Below are 11,134 nucleotides of genomic sequence, written 5' to 3'. Positions count from 1 at the left end.
ACTCCTCCCTGCCCGCCCTGGACCAGAAACCCACCACCTTCCCGAAGGGAAGCGTCCCTGCACCCCCTCTTGCCTCCATGGTACCTATGAGGAGAAACCACAGGCCTCCCCGGGGACCAGGCACCTTTTGTCAGCTTGAGAGTTCCCTGTAGAAGGAGCAGTTGTTGGGGAGGGTGCGGGGAGGGGGTCTCTAGGTGAGATGGCGAGGGACAATCACGATGATAGTGGCCATCACTTTTATTGCACACCTGCCACATGCCCGGTCCTTCCATACACGATGGCATGTAGTCCTCACGATCGATGTCCATGACCATGACTGTGACTCCCCGGAAACTGAGGCTCAGAGAGATTAAGTCACTTGCCCCAGGCCCCCAGCTGGTGAGTGGTACACTGGGGATTCCAGTCCAGTCCTGGCACATCGTGGAGCCCGTGCTCTTCCCACTTTGTCACCAGCTACTCTCCTCAGTGAAGAGTCACTGGGATGGTCTCAGGCCTAGGCAGGTCATAGTCACTCCTGGGAAATCCCTGACAGGTGTTACAAGGCAGGTCGGATTTGAGGGGTGTTGGCAATAGGGGCCAAGAATCTTCAGGGACCCCATGGAGAGACAGGCAGACTCGGACAGTTCCATGGTCACAAAGCCCCGGTTCTGAGGACACGTGGGCTCTTCAGCACAGGTCACACAACCCCACGGAGGGTTGGACAGTCCCGGGGAGACATACACACTCACACACACTGCCCCTGCATGTGTCCGTGCAAGCACACACCCACTCACACACGCTCACACCCTGGCACAGCTCTGTGGCTGCTGAGGCAGGTGGTGGAAAGGGGACCTCGGGCTTGGTCAGATGAGGCTGGCGATGCTCGATGTGGTCTCGTGACGCTGGCCGGCCGACAGCTGTCCCGAGACGCTGAAGATGCTGCCGTGGCCACTGTGGTCACTGTGGGTGGAGGGGGCGGGCGCATGGAGAGGGGGGCAGTGTCCACTCACGCCCACCTGATACAGGAGCAAGCCCAGCAGCAAAAGCGAGCCCGAGGCGGCCAGGCCGATGCCCACGGACAGCATGGCAGCCAGTGGCCGGGCAGGGGCAGGGGCGGCAGCCAGCCCGGCCAGAGTCAGGCCGGTGACCAGCACCACCAGGCCGCTGAGCAGCACCACGAGTGCGTCGGCCCCTCCCCCGCTCCGCAGCAGGGCCACGTGGTGGGGCTGGCGGACGCAGTTCATGTCCTGCACGGCCGAGCTCATCAGCTGCTTGACCAGGACCAGCAGCGCCAGCAGGCAGAGCACGGTGCCCGTCGCCAGCCGCCACTCGCCCGAGCGGCTGCTGGTGGAGGACAGCAGTGCCACGCCACCCGCCCCACAGCCTGCCACGAGGACCACGGCCACGGCGAAGCAGAGCGCCGAGCGCCGCGGCTGCTGGGACCACCACAGCTCTACCTGCTCTGCCAGCATGTCTGGGGGCAGCCCCCGGCCCGGTGGGGCTGGAGCCTCTCCTTCAGACATGGCGGGGGGCAGGGCAGAGGGCGCCGTCGGGGGCTAAAGGGTGCGGGTCATGGCCTAGAGCCCCTACCACCTGCTTGGCAGCTAGAGGCCCAGAGTCCCGTTCCTCTCCCAGTCCAGGGTGTGGTCACCATCACCTGCAGGGGGATCACACTTGTTACCTCCCCAGCCCCACTCGCCCTTTACGGTCTCTCCTGGGAGCCTTGGGGAGGATCCCTGGGAATCTTCCCCAGTGTCCCCGATGGCCCCCTCCCCAGCACTGTTACTTGGGAATGCCTCTCCAAGGACCCCAGGAGAGTTCCCCCACATAACGCATCCCCCACCCCTCCAGGAAAGCCCCTGGCCCAGCCCCTGACCTCTCTGGCTCTCTCAGTTGCCTGTCCCATCCCGGCTGCCGAAGGAGCTGGTGCCACAGTGGATGATGGGACCAAGAGCAGAGATAAAGCCTCATTCAGGATCCGACTCACATGGCCTCAGCTGTCACCGCTGGCTCCTGGGGGAAGGGTTGTGGGGAGGGAGGGGGCTTATGGCTTAACCCTTCTGGAACCAGCAGCCTGACCCTGAACCTTCTCCCTTGGGACTGTGGCTCCTTCTCTAGGGGTCAGGATCTAATCCCTAAGTGTCTCCTTCACCAACATCTCATCTGACTTCCTATCCACAGCTGCTGGTGCCCCAATCCCTCTCTCCCCCAAACCTGGGTCTCCCTCCTAAGCTCCAGACCTATAGGCCAATTGTCACCTTCATGTTCCTTGGTCATCTCTGATGCAACACGTCCCGACCCAAGCTCGTCATCTTAGCCCAGACCTCCTCCTCCTCTCATGTTCCTTACTTCCTTGTGAAGTGCACGTCCCAGGGAGGCCACCTGTAAACCTCTCTCCACACAGTCCCTGCTTCCATCCCCACGTCTCCTGCCTCATCACTGCCCACTCATCTTCCTACCTCCTACCTTTCTCCGTTCTCCCTCTCACCAACGCCCCCCATGCCATCCTCCTCCACGATTTCTCTAAAGTGGAGCAAAGGGAGGAGGGCTCTGTCCTTGAGCCCCAGCTGCCGTCCTTACCAGCCACGGGACTCAGGGGAAGGACCTGACAGTGGTTACTAGTTTAACATTTAACCTTCCTCTAGAGGCCAGCCAACATGACTCAAACTGGGCAAAATAAAGCAGCCATGGTCCCTGCCCTTAAGCAGCCCCGGCTGACAGCAGGCGCACATATGTGATAAATGCCCGGTGTGGGTGAGTCAGAAGAGGGGCCTAGGGGAGGGTCAGAGAAGCCCCAGATGAGTTCACCTCTTAGAGCCTCAGTCTTCCTATTAGAAAAGTGAGGACAATAATATTTATCTTGAAGGATGGGGGCGAGTCATTTGACGTCTCCACTTTAAAATTCCAGTGGGAATTCTAAGCCTGCATGAATGCCCAAAGAACGCTATTTTGAATAAAGGAATACAGTGTTCTCCCCTCCAATGCAGGATAGGACTCCTGCTTTATACATAGGATGCAGGTCGTGGGTCGTTCCTGACCTTGGCCCTCCACAGGTTATACCCCTGATGCACCTGTCTTTCACAACCCCTCTGCCGGGGCAACCTGGCACACAGGCCAGAGGAGCAGGTGCAGATGCCCCCAAGGGAGGTGGGGGAGGGGCCTTAGGAGGGGACCTGGAGTCAATCCCAGCATTCCTCAGGGCTGTGACTTCACTGGTCCGAAAGTGCTTGCACAGGTGTGCTGGGACAGTGGGGCCAGGCTGGGGGTGGGGTGGAGGTTCTCAGGCATAGCCAGTGGGAGAAAGTGGGGGCGGTGGGGGTCGGGGGACCATGGGGCACTCACAAGAAGCTTGGAAGTGCTGGATCCGATCAGAGCAGGCAAGGCCAGGCAGGTGGGGCACTCTAGCTCCGGTTCCGGGGAGGCGCTTCACCTGCCTAACCTGCGTCCAGGTAAGCCCTGGGGGTGTGCGTGGGGGAGGGGGATCAACAGGTGTTTCCTAGGCAGGCCTTGAGCGGATTGGCTGACGTGGCACAGCTCCTTCTGCTGGGCTGAGGCATTCTTGGGAAGGGAGGGGCTTCTACCCGCTGCTGTTAGGGCTCGAACACAATTCTCAGACCTGGCAGCTGGAGGAATGCTGTCTGTCTGCCCCAGACCCTGGACCCTAACGCATCCCTGGGCTCCGAGCCCAGCTTAGCTTTTTTTATTTTTTTATTTTTTATTTATTTTTATTTTTTATTTTTTAAAAACATTTTATATATTTATTTGACAGAGAGACAGCCAGAGAGAGAGGGAACACAGCAGGGGGAGTGGGAGAGGAAGAAGCAAGAAGCAGCCTCCCAGCGGAGGAGCCTGATGCGGGGCTCCATCTCTCTGATGCAGGGCTCGGTCCCATCACGCAGGGATCACGCCCTGAGCCCAAGTCAGACGCTTAACAACTGAGCCACCCAGGCGCCCCTCAGCTTAGCTTTAGTTCAGCCCAAACCTAACCCCAACCCCAGCTGCACTTTCAAACCCTAACTAGATTTCCTAGCTCCGACTGCAACCTCTACCGCACATCCCAGCCCCACGTCCAAATCCAATTCCAGCCCCAGCTTCAAATCCCAACCCCAAATCTGGCTTGAAACCTCAGCTCCAACTCCTCACCCCAGCCCCAGGCTCCAAATTCTGGAATTAGACCCTAGACCACAACCTTGACTCTTGTTCCTGAATTCAGCCTCCAAATTCCAGCCCCAAACTCAAATCCTGCCTCAGTCGCAAATCCCAACACCTGCTGATTCCCAAACCCAGGCCCAGTTCCTCATCCCTGGATCAGAGCCCCTTCAAGCCCCATGCTCTGTCTCCTTTAAAGGCCCAAGTGCCTGAGCAAGTCCGCTGGCCTCCTGGATGTGGCTCTTGCTGGGGGTGGTGGGACTTGAGTTCACCGAGAGGAGGGGAAAGGCTTTTCAGGTGTGAAACAGGAGCTCCCTTGCTTAAAACTCTTGCAGAATAAACACTTCAGGGTATATGCCACACTCCTTTGCAGGGCTCCTACAGGGCTCCCCTGCTGTCTACCCCAGGCCAGTCATTAGCCGCTGGCCCCTGCCCTCCAGCCAGATGGCGAGCCGTTCGGCTCGCATGCTCTGTCCACTGCTTTGCCCTTCCGGTTGGTTTCTGAACTCAGAGTTCCCCTGCATGGCGTATTTACCACCATCCAGCCTCAGTCTGGCCAACTCAAATTCTTCAACTGGTATGCCCCTCCTCCAGGAAGCCCTCTCGAACTTCCAGGTTGGTTTAGTTGCCTCTAGTGCACCCATGGCCCCCGTGCTTACCCCACAGCTGCTCTTACTTAAGCATGTGCTGTAATCGCCTCTGTTTACTTACTTGTCATCCCCCACGACGCGGGGGTCTTAGTGGCTGTTTTGCTAACCACCTGACCTTAGCAGCCAGCACTTTGCCTGGCACGTGGGAAGTAACGATAAATATTTGTCAAATGAATGGATGTGTGAAGTGATAGGTGCAGGCAGCGTGTGCGATAAGGCTGGACGGACGAGTTTGGCAGGTCGCACAGGGACTCGCGTGCTGCGGCAAGGCATCTGGACTTCTCTGAGGTGCCCCGAGGATTCTGAAGTGTACCAGGGACGTGGCCAGGGCTCTGCTTCGAATAGGGGAATCTGGCAGCACCCGCCACTCGCACTTTGGGTGCGTGAAGAGGGTCCGTTTGGAGGTGGTTGCAGGCTGTCACCCATTTCCTGCACTGGGCCCCTTGCGATGCCCCTTGCTCTCCTTCTGATAGGCATGAAATAGACAAGGAAAACAGAGTCAAAGTTTTCTTCCCATTATCAGCTCACAAAATAATCATGCTTGACCTGTCTGTGCCTCTCTTAGCTTTATCCTGTGGAGATGATGGGGGAGCCAGTCGTAACTTGAGAGCAGGGGTATCAGGTAGAATTATAACGCGAGCCACGGCTGTAATTTAAAATCTTCTAGTAGGGGCACCTGGGTGGCTCAGTCGGCTAAGTGTCTGTCTTCAGCTCAGGTCATGATCCCAGGGTCCTGGGATCGAGCTCAGAGGGTCAGCCTCTCTGCTCAGCGAGGAGCCTGCTTCTCCCTCTCCCTCCGCCACTCCCCCTGCTTGTGCTCTCACATGCACGTGCGCACGCGCGCTCTCCGTCAAATAAATAAAATCTTTAAAAAAATAAAATAATATCTATGGCCACGTTAAAAAGGTTAAAAAAAGGTGAAAATAATATGACAATTTTTAACCCCCAAATATTTTGATGTTAGTGAATGATTATCATTTATGATTATGATTATGATTTCCATGTAGCGAATGATTACACATGAGTAATAAGCTATTTCAGTCTTTTATACTGTGCATCTCAGCTCAGACTAGCTGTGCTGCAAATGTTCAATTGCTGCGTGTGGCCCACGGCTCGGAGTGGTCAGTGCAGATCTGGATGATTCTTCCCCTCAAGGAACAGTGAGGGCAAGCCGACTGCTATGGGGCGGGCTGGGTCTCAGGGAGGGTCACGTGGGTGTGCCAGTTTGGGACACTTCATAAAGGTACCCCTGTCCTGGGGCAGGCTGGGCAAGGGGGCGGGCCGGGGCTCCAGGCTGTGTACGCCTCCAGCTGACCTGCTGGTTTCTAGCAATTATTTATCTTCCTGGTCCCAAGAAGTCAGCCCAGCCAGACCCTGGTCCAGCTGTCCTGGATGGAGCTGGGGCAGGGGAACTCATGAGATTTTTCTCTCCCTTTCCCCTGAGCAGTTTGAAAAGAATGTTTTGGGCGGTGGTAACAAAGCCTGAAAGGTTCCTCAGCTGAAACACCGATTGCATGAGTCTTTGTTCTCGGTCTGGGTCTTATCAAATAACTTTGGAGTCCAAGTGGACAGGCAGGCTCCCTGCAGGGCTTTTGAACGGTGTCCCCAAAGCCGAAGGGGGGGGGCAGCTCAGATGGGCAGTAGTGAAATCCAGGGGTAGGACGTGGCAGTGGGCACAGAGTGCAAAATGTGGATTCTAACTGGTCCATTAGATGGCCACTGGATGGTGGGAGTTCTGAGAGGCCAACCTCTCAAAAGAGAGGCCCCATGGCCCAGTCTCCCTGCTTCCACCACGTTCCCACCACAGGCTACTGTCACCCTGGTAGCTGGACTGACCCTGTCCTAAGTCACATCACTACTGTGTGCATGCCTCCAGTGGCCCACCTTCTGCAAACAGCCAGAGTCCTCCCGGATCTCTAAGGCCCTCTCCGATTTCATCCCAGTTATCCATCCCTGGTTTGCTCTTGCTCAGAGCCTTTGCATGGGCTGTTCCCTCTGCCTGGAGTGCTTTTCTCCCATATGACTACCTCCTGCACCTTCCATCAGGTGTGTGCTCAAACACCACCTTCTCAGTGAGAAGGCCTTCCCTGCCACTCTGAAATCACAACCTTCCCCACACTTCCTATCCCTCTGCCCTATTTTATTTCCTTTATTCTCGTATGTTTCTCTGTAGCAATTATCACTGCTCAGCATGCTGTATATTTTTCTTATCTGTCTGGAATATTGTCCCTCTACTCCCCTAAAATGTAAGCTTCATGACGGAAGGGATTTGAGTCTGACTCTTGGAGTCTCCGCAGCTCCTACAGTAGGCTTGGTGTGTAACAGGTGCTTGGTGAATGCACGCTGAATAAGTGGTGGAAAGCCTGCTGCTTTGGGAGCTAGACTGACCTTGAAGTGTCAAGCCCCAGCTCCAGCTGTATAACCAGAGAAAAATTGCTTACACTCTGTGTGTTTCAGACTCTCTGTTTGTAAAATGGGGACAACAGGACTTAGCCTAAATAGTTGTGTGTGTGTGTGATTAAATAATATAATTATATTCTTGATTAATTCCAGCAAACATTTACTATTTCCTTTCTCTGTGTTCCCACCAGGTGCTGTGCCAGGTGCTGGAGACACAGTGATGAGCAAAAGAGGTGCGGTCCCTGCCTCCTGGAGGGCAAGAGGTGTAAAGCAGTTTGCAGCTCTAGCCATCCCCCCCAACCCCCATGCTCCATGAGTGACAATTCCCTCAGAGAGACATCTTTTGAAGTGTCTGCCCTTCTCACAATGACCGCCTTCACCCCAGGGATGAACCCCAGCAACCAGGATCACGTGTTGTGACCCATCCCCCTGGGTATGGCTAGAGGCGAGCCCCAGCCTCAAGCAAGACCAAAGATACTTCTCTTTTGGCAATTTAAAATCGGACTACATGTTTCGTTTCAGCTTTGGAATGGGTATAATGAGACACTGAGGCACCTTCTGCCAGCCAAACTAGGCATGGGAACTGGTCTGCGGAAAGGGGCAAGGACGAGAGAGGGAGGGGTGGCTTTAGCCAGGCGCTGGTCCTTTCTCTGCCCTGAGACCACCCCCACCCTCACCCGCTTGCCCAGCCCGATGATCAACTTTCCCTTTCGGCTGAAACTGGCTGGAGTTGGGTTTTGTTACCTGGAGCTCAAGAAGGGCTTCCATAGTTTTCCTGCTCAGAACTAGACTCTCACAGTCCCGGTTGTGATACATTTACTCCATCAGGACACAGAGGAGGTGCTAGGTGAGTCCCAGTCTACACCTGCCACCCTGCCGAGTCCCACCACGTGACACACACTAGATGAGCGTAAATACCAATCCTTGCCCGTGACTGGTCATCGTAGGCGATCAGGGATGTTAGTTCTTCCCGCTGCCTGGCACAGCAGGTTAGTCCCTTGTCTCTGCTCACCTGGCCGGCTCCGTTCAAAGCGTAAGCAGGCCCCTGAACTTCCAACAGTCTAGGGGAGCTTACCCCCACAGAGCTTAGGAAGAATGAACCCCACTCCTGGGCCTGACATCCTTCTCTCCAACCTCTCACTCCAATCCAGAGCAATGATCTCAAGGGAGCCCTACCTGGACACACAGCTATTCCCAGGCCCACCAGGGCCCCTCAAGCACGTCCTGGGAGCAGCTGTTTGGTAGCGGCTGGTCATGCTTTGTGTAAAAAGCAGTGGGGAAAGGTAGATGGTAACGCTACAGACTCCCATGGGGCAGGGTCTTCAGTGCGGAGAACAGGAAGGCAGAAGAGGCTCCACTGGGCAGCTCACATTGTCTGGGCACAGCTGATGCCAAGACTCTAAAGGGCAGGGGAGCCAACGGCTGTCCGAGGCCTGGAGAGAGGGCGGTCTCCCAGAGCACTGCTGTCACGTCATGAATGAACGAGTCCCCGGAGTTTAACAATGGACTGCAACCAGAACGAGAGTAGAGTCTGTATGCCAAATGCCTAGCCACTTGGGTGACCAGCGGGTCCTGCCGAGGAGGTGACTGCCAGGCCCACTCTGTCAATGGGTCATCAGGCTGTAGGGGCCCTGTGAAGGGGGAGCTTCACCAGTGGGGTGAAAAGCTCCCCATGGAGACAGGATAGACAAAGCGGAGTGAGGTCTATGCAGGAGCCACTCAGTCAATGCCACCCCGCGGCTGGATGTAGGAGCACCAGAGGGAAACGGAGAGGTAAACTGGTGTGGCTAAGCTCTGGCAGTAACTTTTCTTTTTGTTATGCAAGTGCCTGAGCTCAGCGGTCTGCTGACTTCAGAGAGAACTCTCTCAAAGAACACATCGCCAGCCACCAGGCTTCTCTGTCTCAGAGATCTTGGCTCATTTCAGTAACTGACCAGTTGAGCCACTCTCCCCGCTTCCTACCCTTTAAATTCCCACTTTTATATTTTAAACAGTGAGCCCAGGAAACCGTAGACCCCCACACTCAACCCCAATAGGGCGGCCTGTGAGATTGCTTTCTCTTCCTCCCTCTCTCCCCACCCCCCGCTGTGTGGCCGAGGTGTCATTTGCAGCTCCCCTAAGCAATAAACCTTCCTTTCCAAGTTCCCTGATAGTGGTTGCTGCAGGGCGCCTTGGAATCATGGTAAGAACCCCAAGGGCCAGTACGGCCACAACATTGGTTATTGCGAGATGGAGACCTGCACAAAACAGCAAGCCTGGACTTCCGGCTCCAGAACAGCCCCCCCGCCGCCCCCTGCCGGGCAGCTGAGCAAACACCCTGTCCCCTGCAGGCCCCAGTGCCAGGCTGTGAGCTTCTGCCTCCGCTTCTCTCCCAGCCTCTGGACTCCAGCCAGCCAGCCAGCAGCGTAGGTGAGCTTAGCGCGGGAGGCATCAGCTCCCTCTCCTGGTCTAGACTCTACTGGCGTCCCACACCTGTCACCTCCACCACCGGGCCCAGATCCAGTTCAGGGCTTCTCCAGGGCAGGCTTAAAGGGGCTGGAATGTGGGGGCCGCTGGCAGCTCTGACACAATCCTGACCCCGCCAGGACAAGCCTGTGCCAACAATTTCACCCTTCTTGGTTTTGATTTCCTCACCTGTAACCTGTGGCCCGTCTTGGAGGTGAGATATGAGGTCTTGATTCTAGGGCATTTTTAGGTGGAAAACCCTGTCCTTGGAATGTTGCTGCATCCTAGCCACAGTGACTGTCCTTCTGGCCCGCAGAAGAGCCCAGTTTGCTCTGGGCACACCTTCTTCGTGAGTCTTTCTCCCTCTCCCTGTGCTGGGCTAACCCTCGGTCCCAAAGGCAGAAGAATTCACAGCTCTGCACCTCCACTGCCACCATCTGGGGCCCGGAAGCTGTCCTCTTACTCATGGTTGGCCATAGCATGCCCCCCCCAACCCCCAGCCTCGTGTGGGGTCCCTCCATCAATGCTCCACCCGGACACGCAGGGAACTTTAAAAACAGACCCAGCCCTTGCACGCACGGAACCGAGAGCCTAGTGGGAGAGGTAGTATCACACCTTCAAATGGATACGTTAGAGTGAGGGTTAGGTAGGAAAGCAATATGGCGCGTGTAAGCTAGATGGTGGAGGGAGGGATCAGGGACCGCTTGAGGAAGTGGCATTTCAACTACCATCTGAAGGATGAAGTTCACTGAGAGAGGTGTGGGACAAGAGCGTTTCAGGCAGAGAGAATAGTATGTGGAATGACCCAGAGGCAGGGAAGAACTTGACCTTTTATAGGAACTGAAAGGAAGCCAGTGTGGCAAGAGCCTGGGAGTGGAGGGCAGGGACTCTTGGTGGCTTTGTGCTGGCCTCTGGACAGTGTCATCTCTGTAATGTGCCTTCAAGACCTTGCAGCATCTGGCTCTGCTGACCTCCCTGACCCTATTTCAAAATAGTTTCTTCTGCAAAGATAAAGCTAACATGCTAGTTCGGAAAGAAGTCTGTTCCTATCCCCCCTGCCGGGTATGAGGATGTCATGGGTTGTCTCTGTGGTTGAATCAATCAGAGCGTGCCTCAATTTTTTCCTCCTCCCTGGACCCAGTCACCTAGAAGGCAGCGGACATGCTGGGTACACACTGGTCTGAGGGGGGATGAGCTGGCCACTGTGGTGGGGTGTAGGCAGCCGTACCCGGGAGGCCCAGAGAGAGTAGAGGGGCAGCAGGAAGCCAGGACCAAGTCCACTGTGTGGTCTCCACAGTGACAGGCAGCCCTGTGCCTGGACAGCGACAAGCAGCGATGGCTTTGGACGAGCTGGGGCCCCCCTAGTCCTCAGGGTCCCCTCTTTCCCTACCCCCTCCCTGGCTCCCTGGCTAAACAGAGAGTTGGACATGGTTGTGGGCAAACATCTTTATTCTGCCCATGTCCCAAGTTCCCCAGGGCAGGAGAGAGAGGTTGGAGTGGCCAGTGCCACA

At 56.0% G+C, this 11,134-nt stretch overlaps 1 protein-coding gene across 4 annotated transcripts; it reads right to left on the bottom strand.

The window, feature by feature from the left end:
* Positions 1 to 222: 222 nt before the first annotated feature.
* On the bottom strand, positions 223 to 3,410 carry TMEM125 (transmembrane protein 125). Of its 4 annotated transcripts, none has more exons than XM_045799791.2 (3): positions 3,322 to 3,410; positions 1,856 to 1,992; positions 223 to 1,636 (listed from the first exon to the last, which is right to left on the bottom strand). In XM_045799791.2, exon 3 carries the CDS (start codon positions 1,500 to 1,502, stop codon positions 843 to 845), a length of 660 nt encoding a protein of 219 aa, XP_045655747.1. In that variant the 5' UTR covers positions 1,503 to 1,636; positions 1,856 to 1,992; positions 3,322 to 3,410; the 3' UTR covers positions 223 to 842. The 4 variants fall into 4 exon arrangements, with proteins under 4 accessions (XP_045655747.1, XP_045655748.1, XP_045655746.1 ...); XM_045799792.2 differs by lacking the exon at positions 3,322 to 3,410 and adding an exon at positions 2,439 to 3,079; XM_045799790.2 differs by lacking the exon at positions 3,322 to 3,410 and adding an exon at positions 2,446 to 3,079.
* Between the last annotated feature and the right edge of the window lie 7,724 nt (positions 3,411 to 11,134).

This window comes from Ursus americanus, chromosome 12 (assembly GCF_024610735.1).
Source record: "Ursus americanus isolate L20-20 chromosome 12, mUrsAme1.1.p, whole genome shotgun sequence".
Lineage (NCBI taxonomy): Eukaryota > Metazoa > Chordata > Mammalia > Carnivora > Ursidae > Ursus > Ursus americanus.
The sequence above is the reverse complement of the archived record's forward strand: the minus strand, read 5'-3'. Positions and strand labels throughout refer to the sequence as shown.

Excerpts from the sequence above, each read along its gene's own strand:
- TMEM125 (XM_045799791.2), bottom strand. The coding sequence starts at position 1,502 with ATGTCTGAAGGAGAGGCTCCAGCCCCACCGGGCCGGGGGCTGCCCCCA.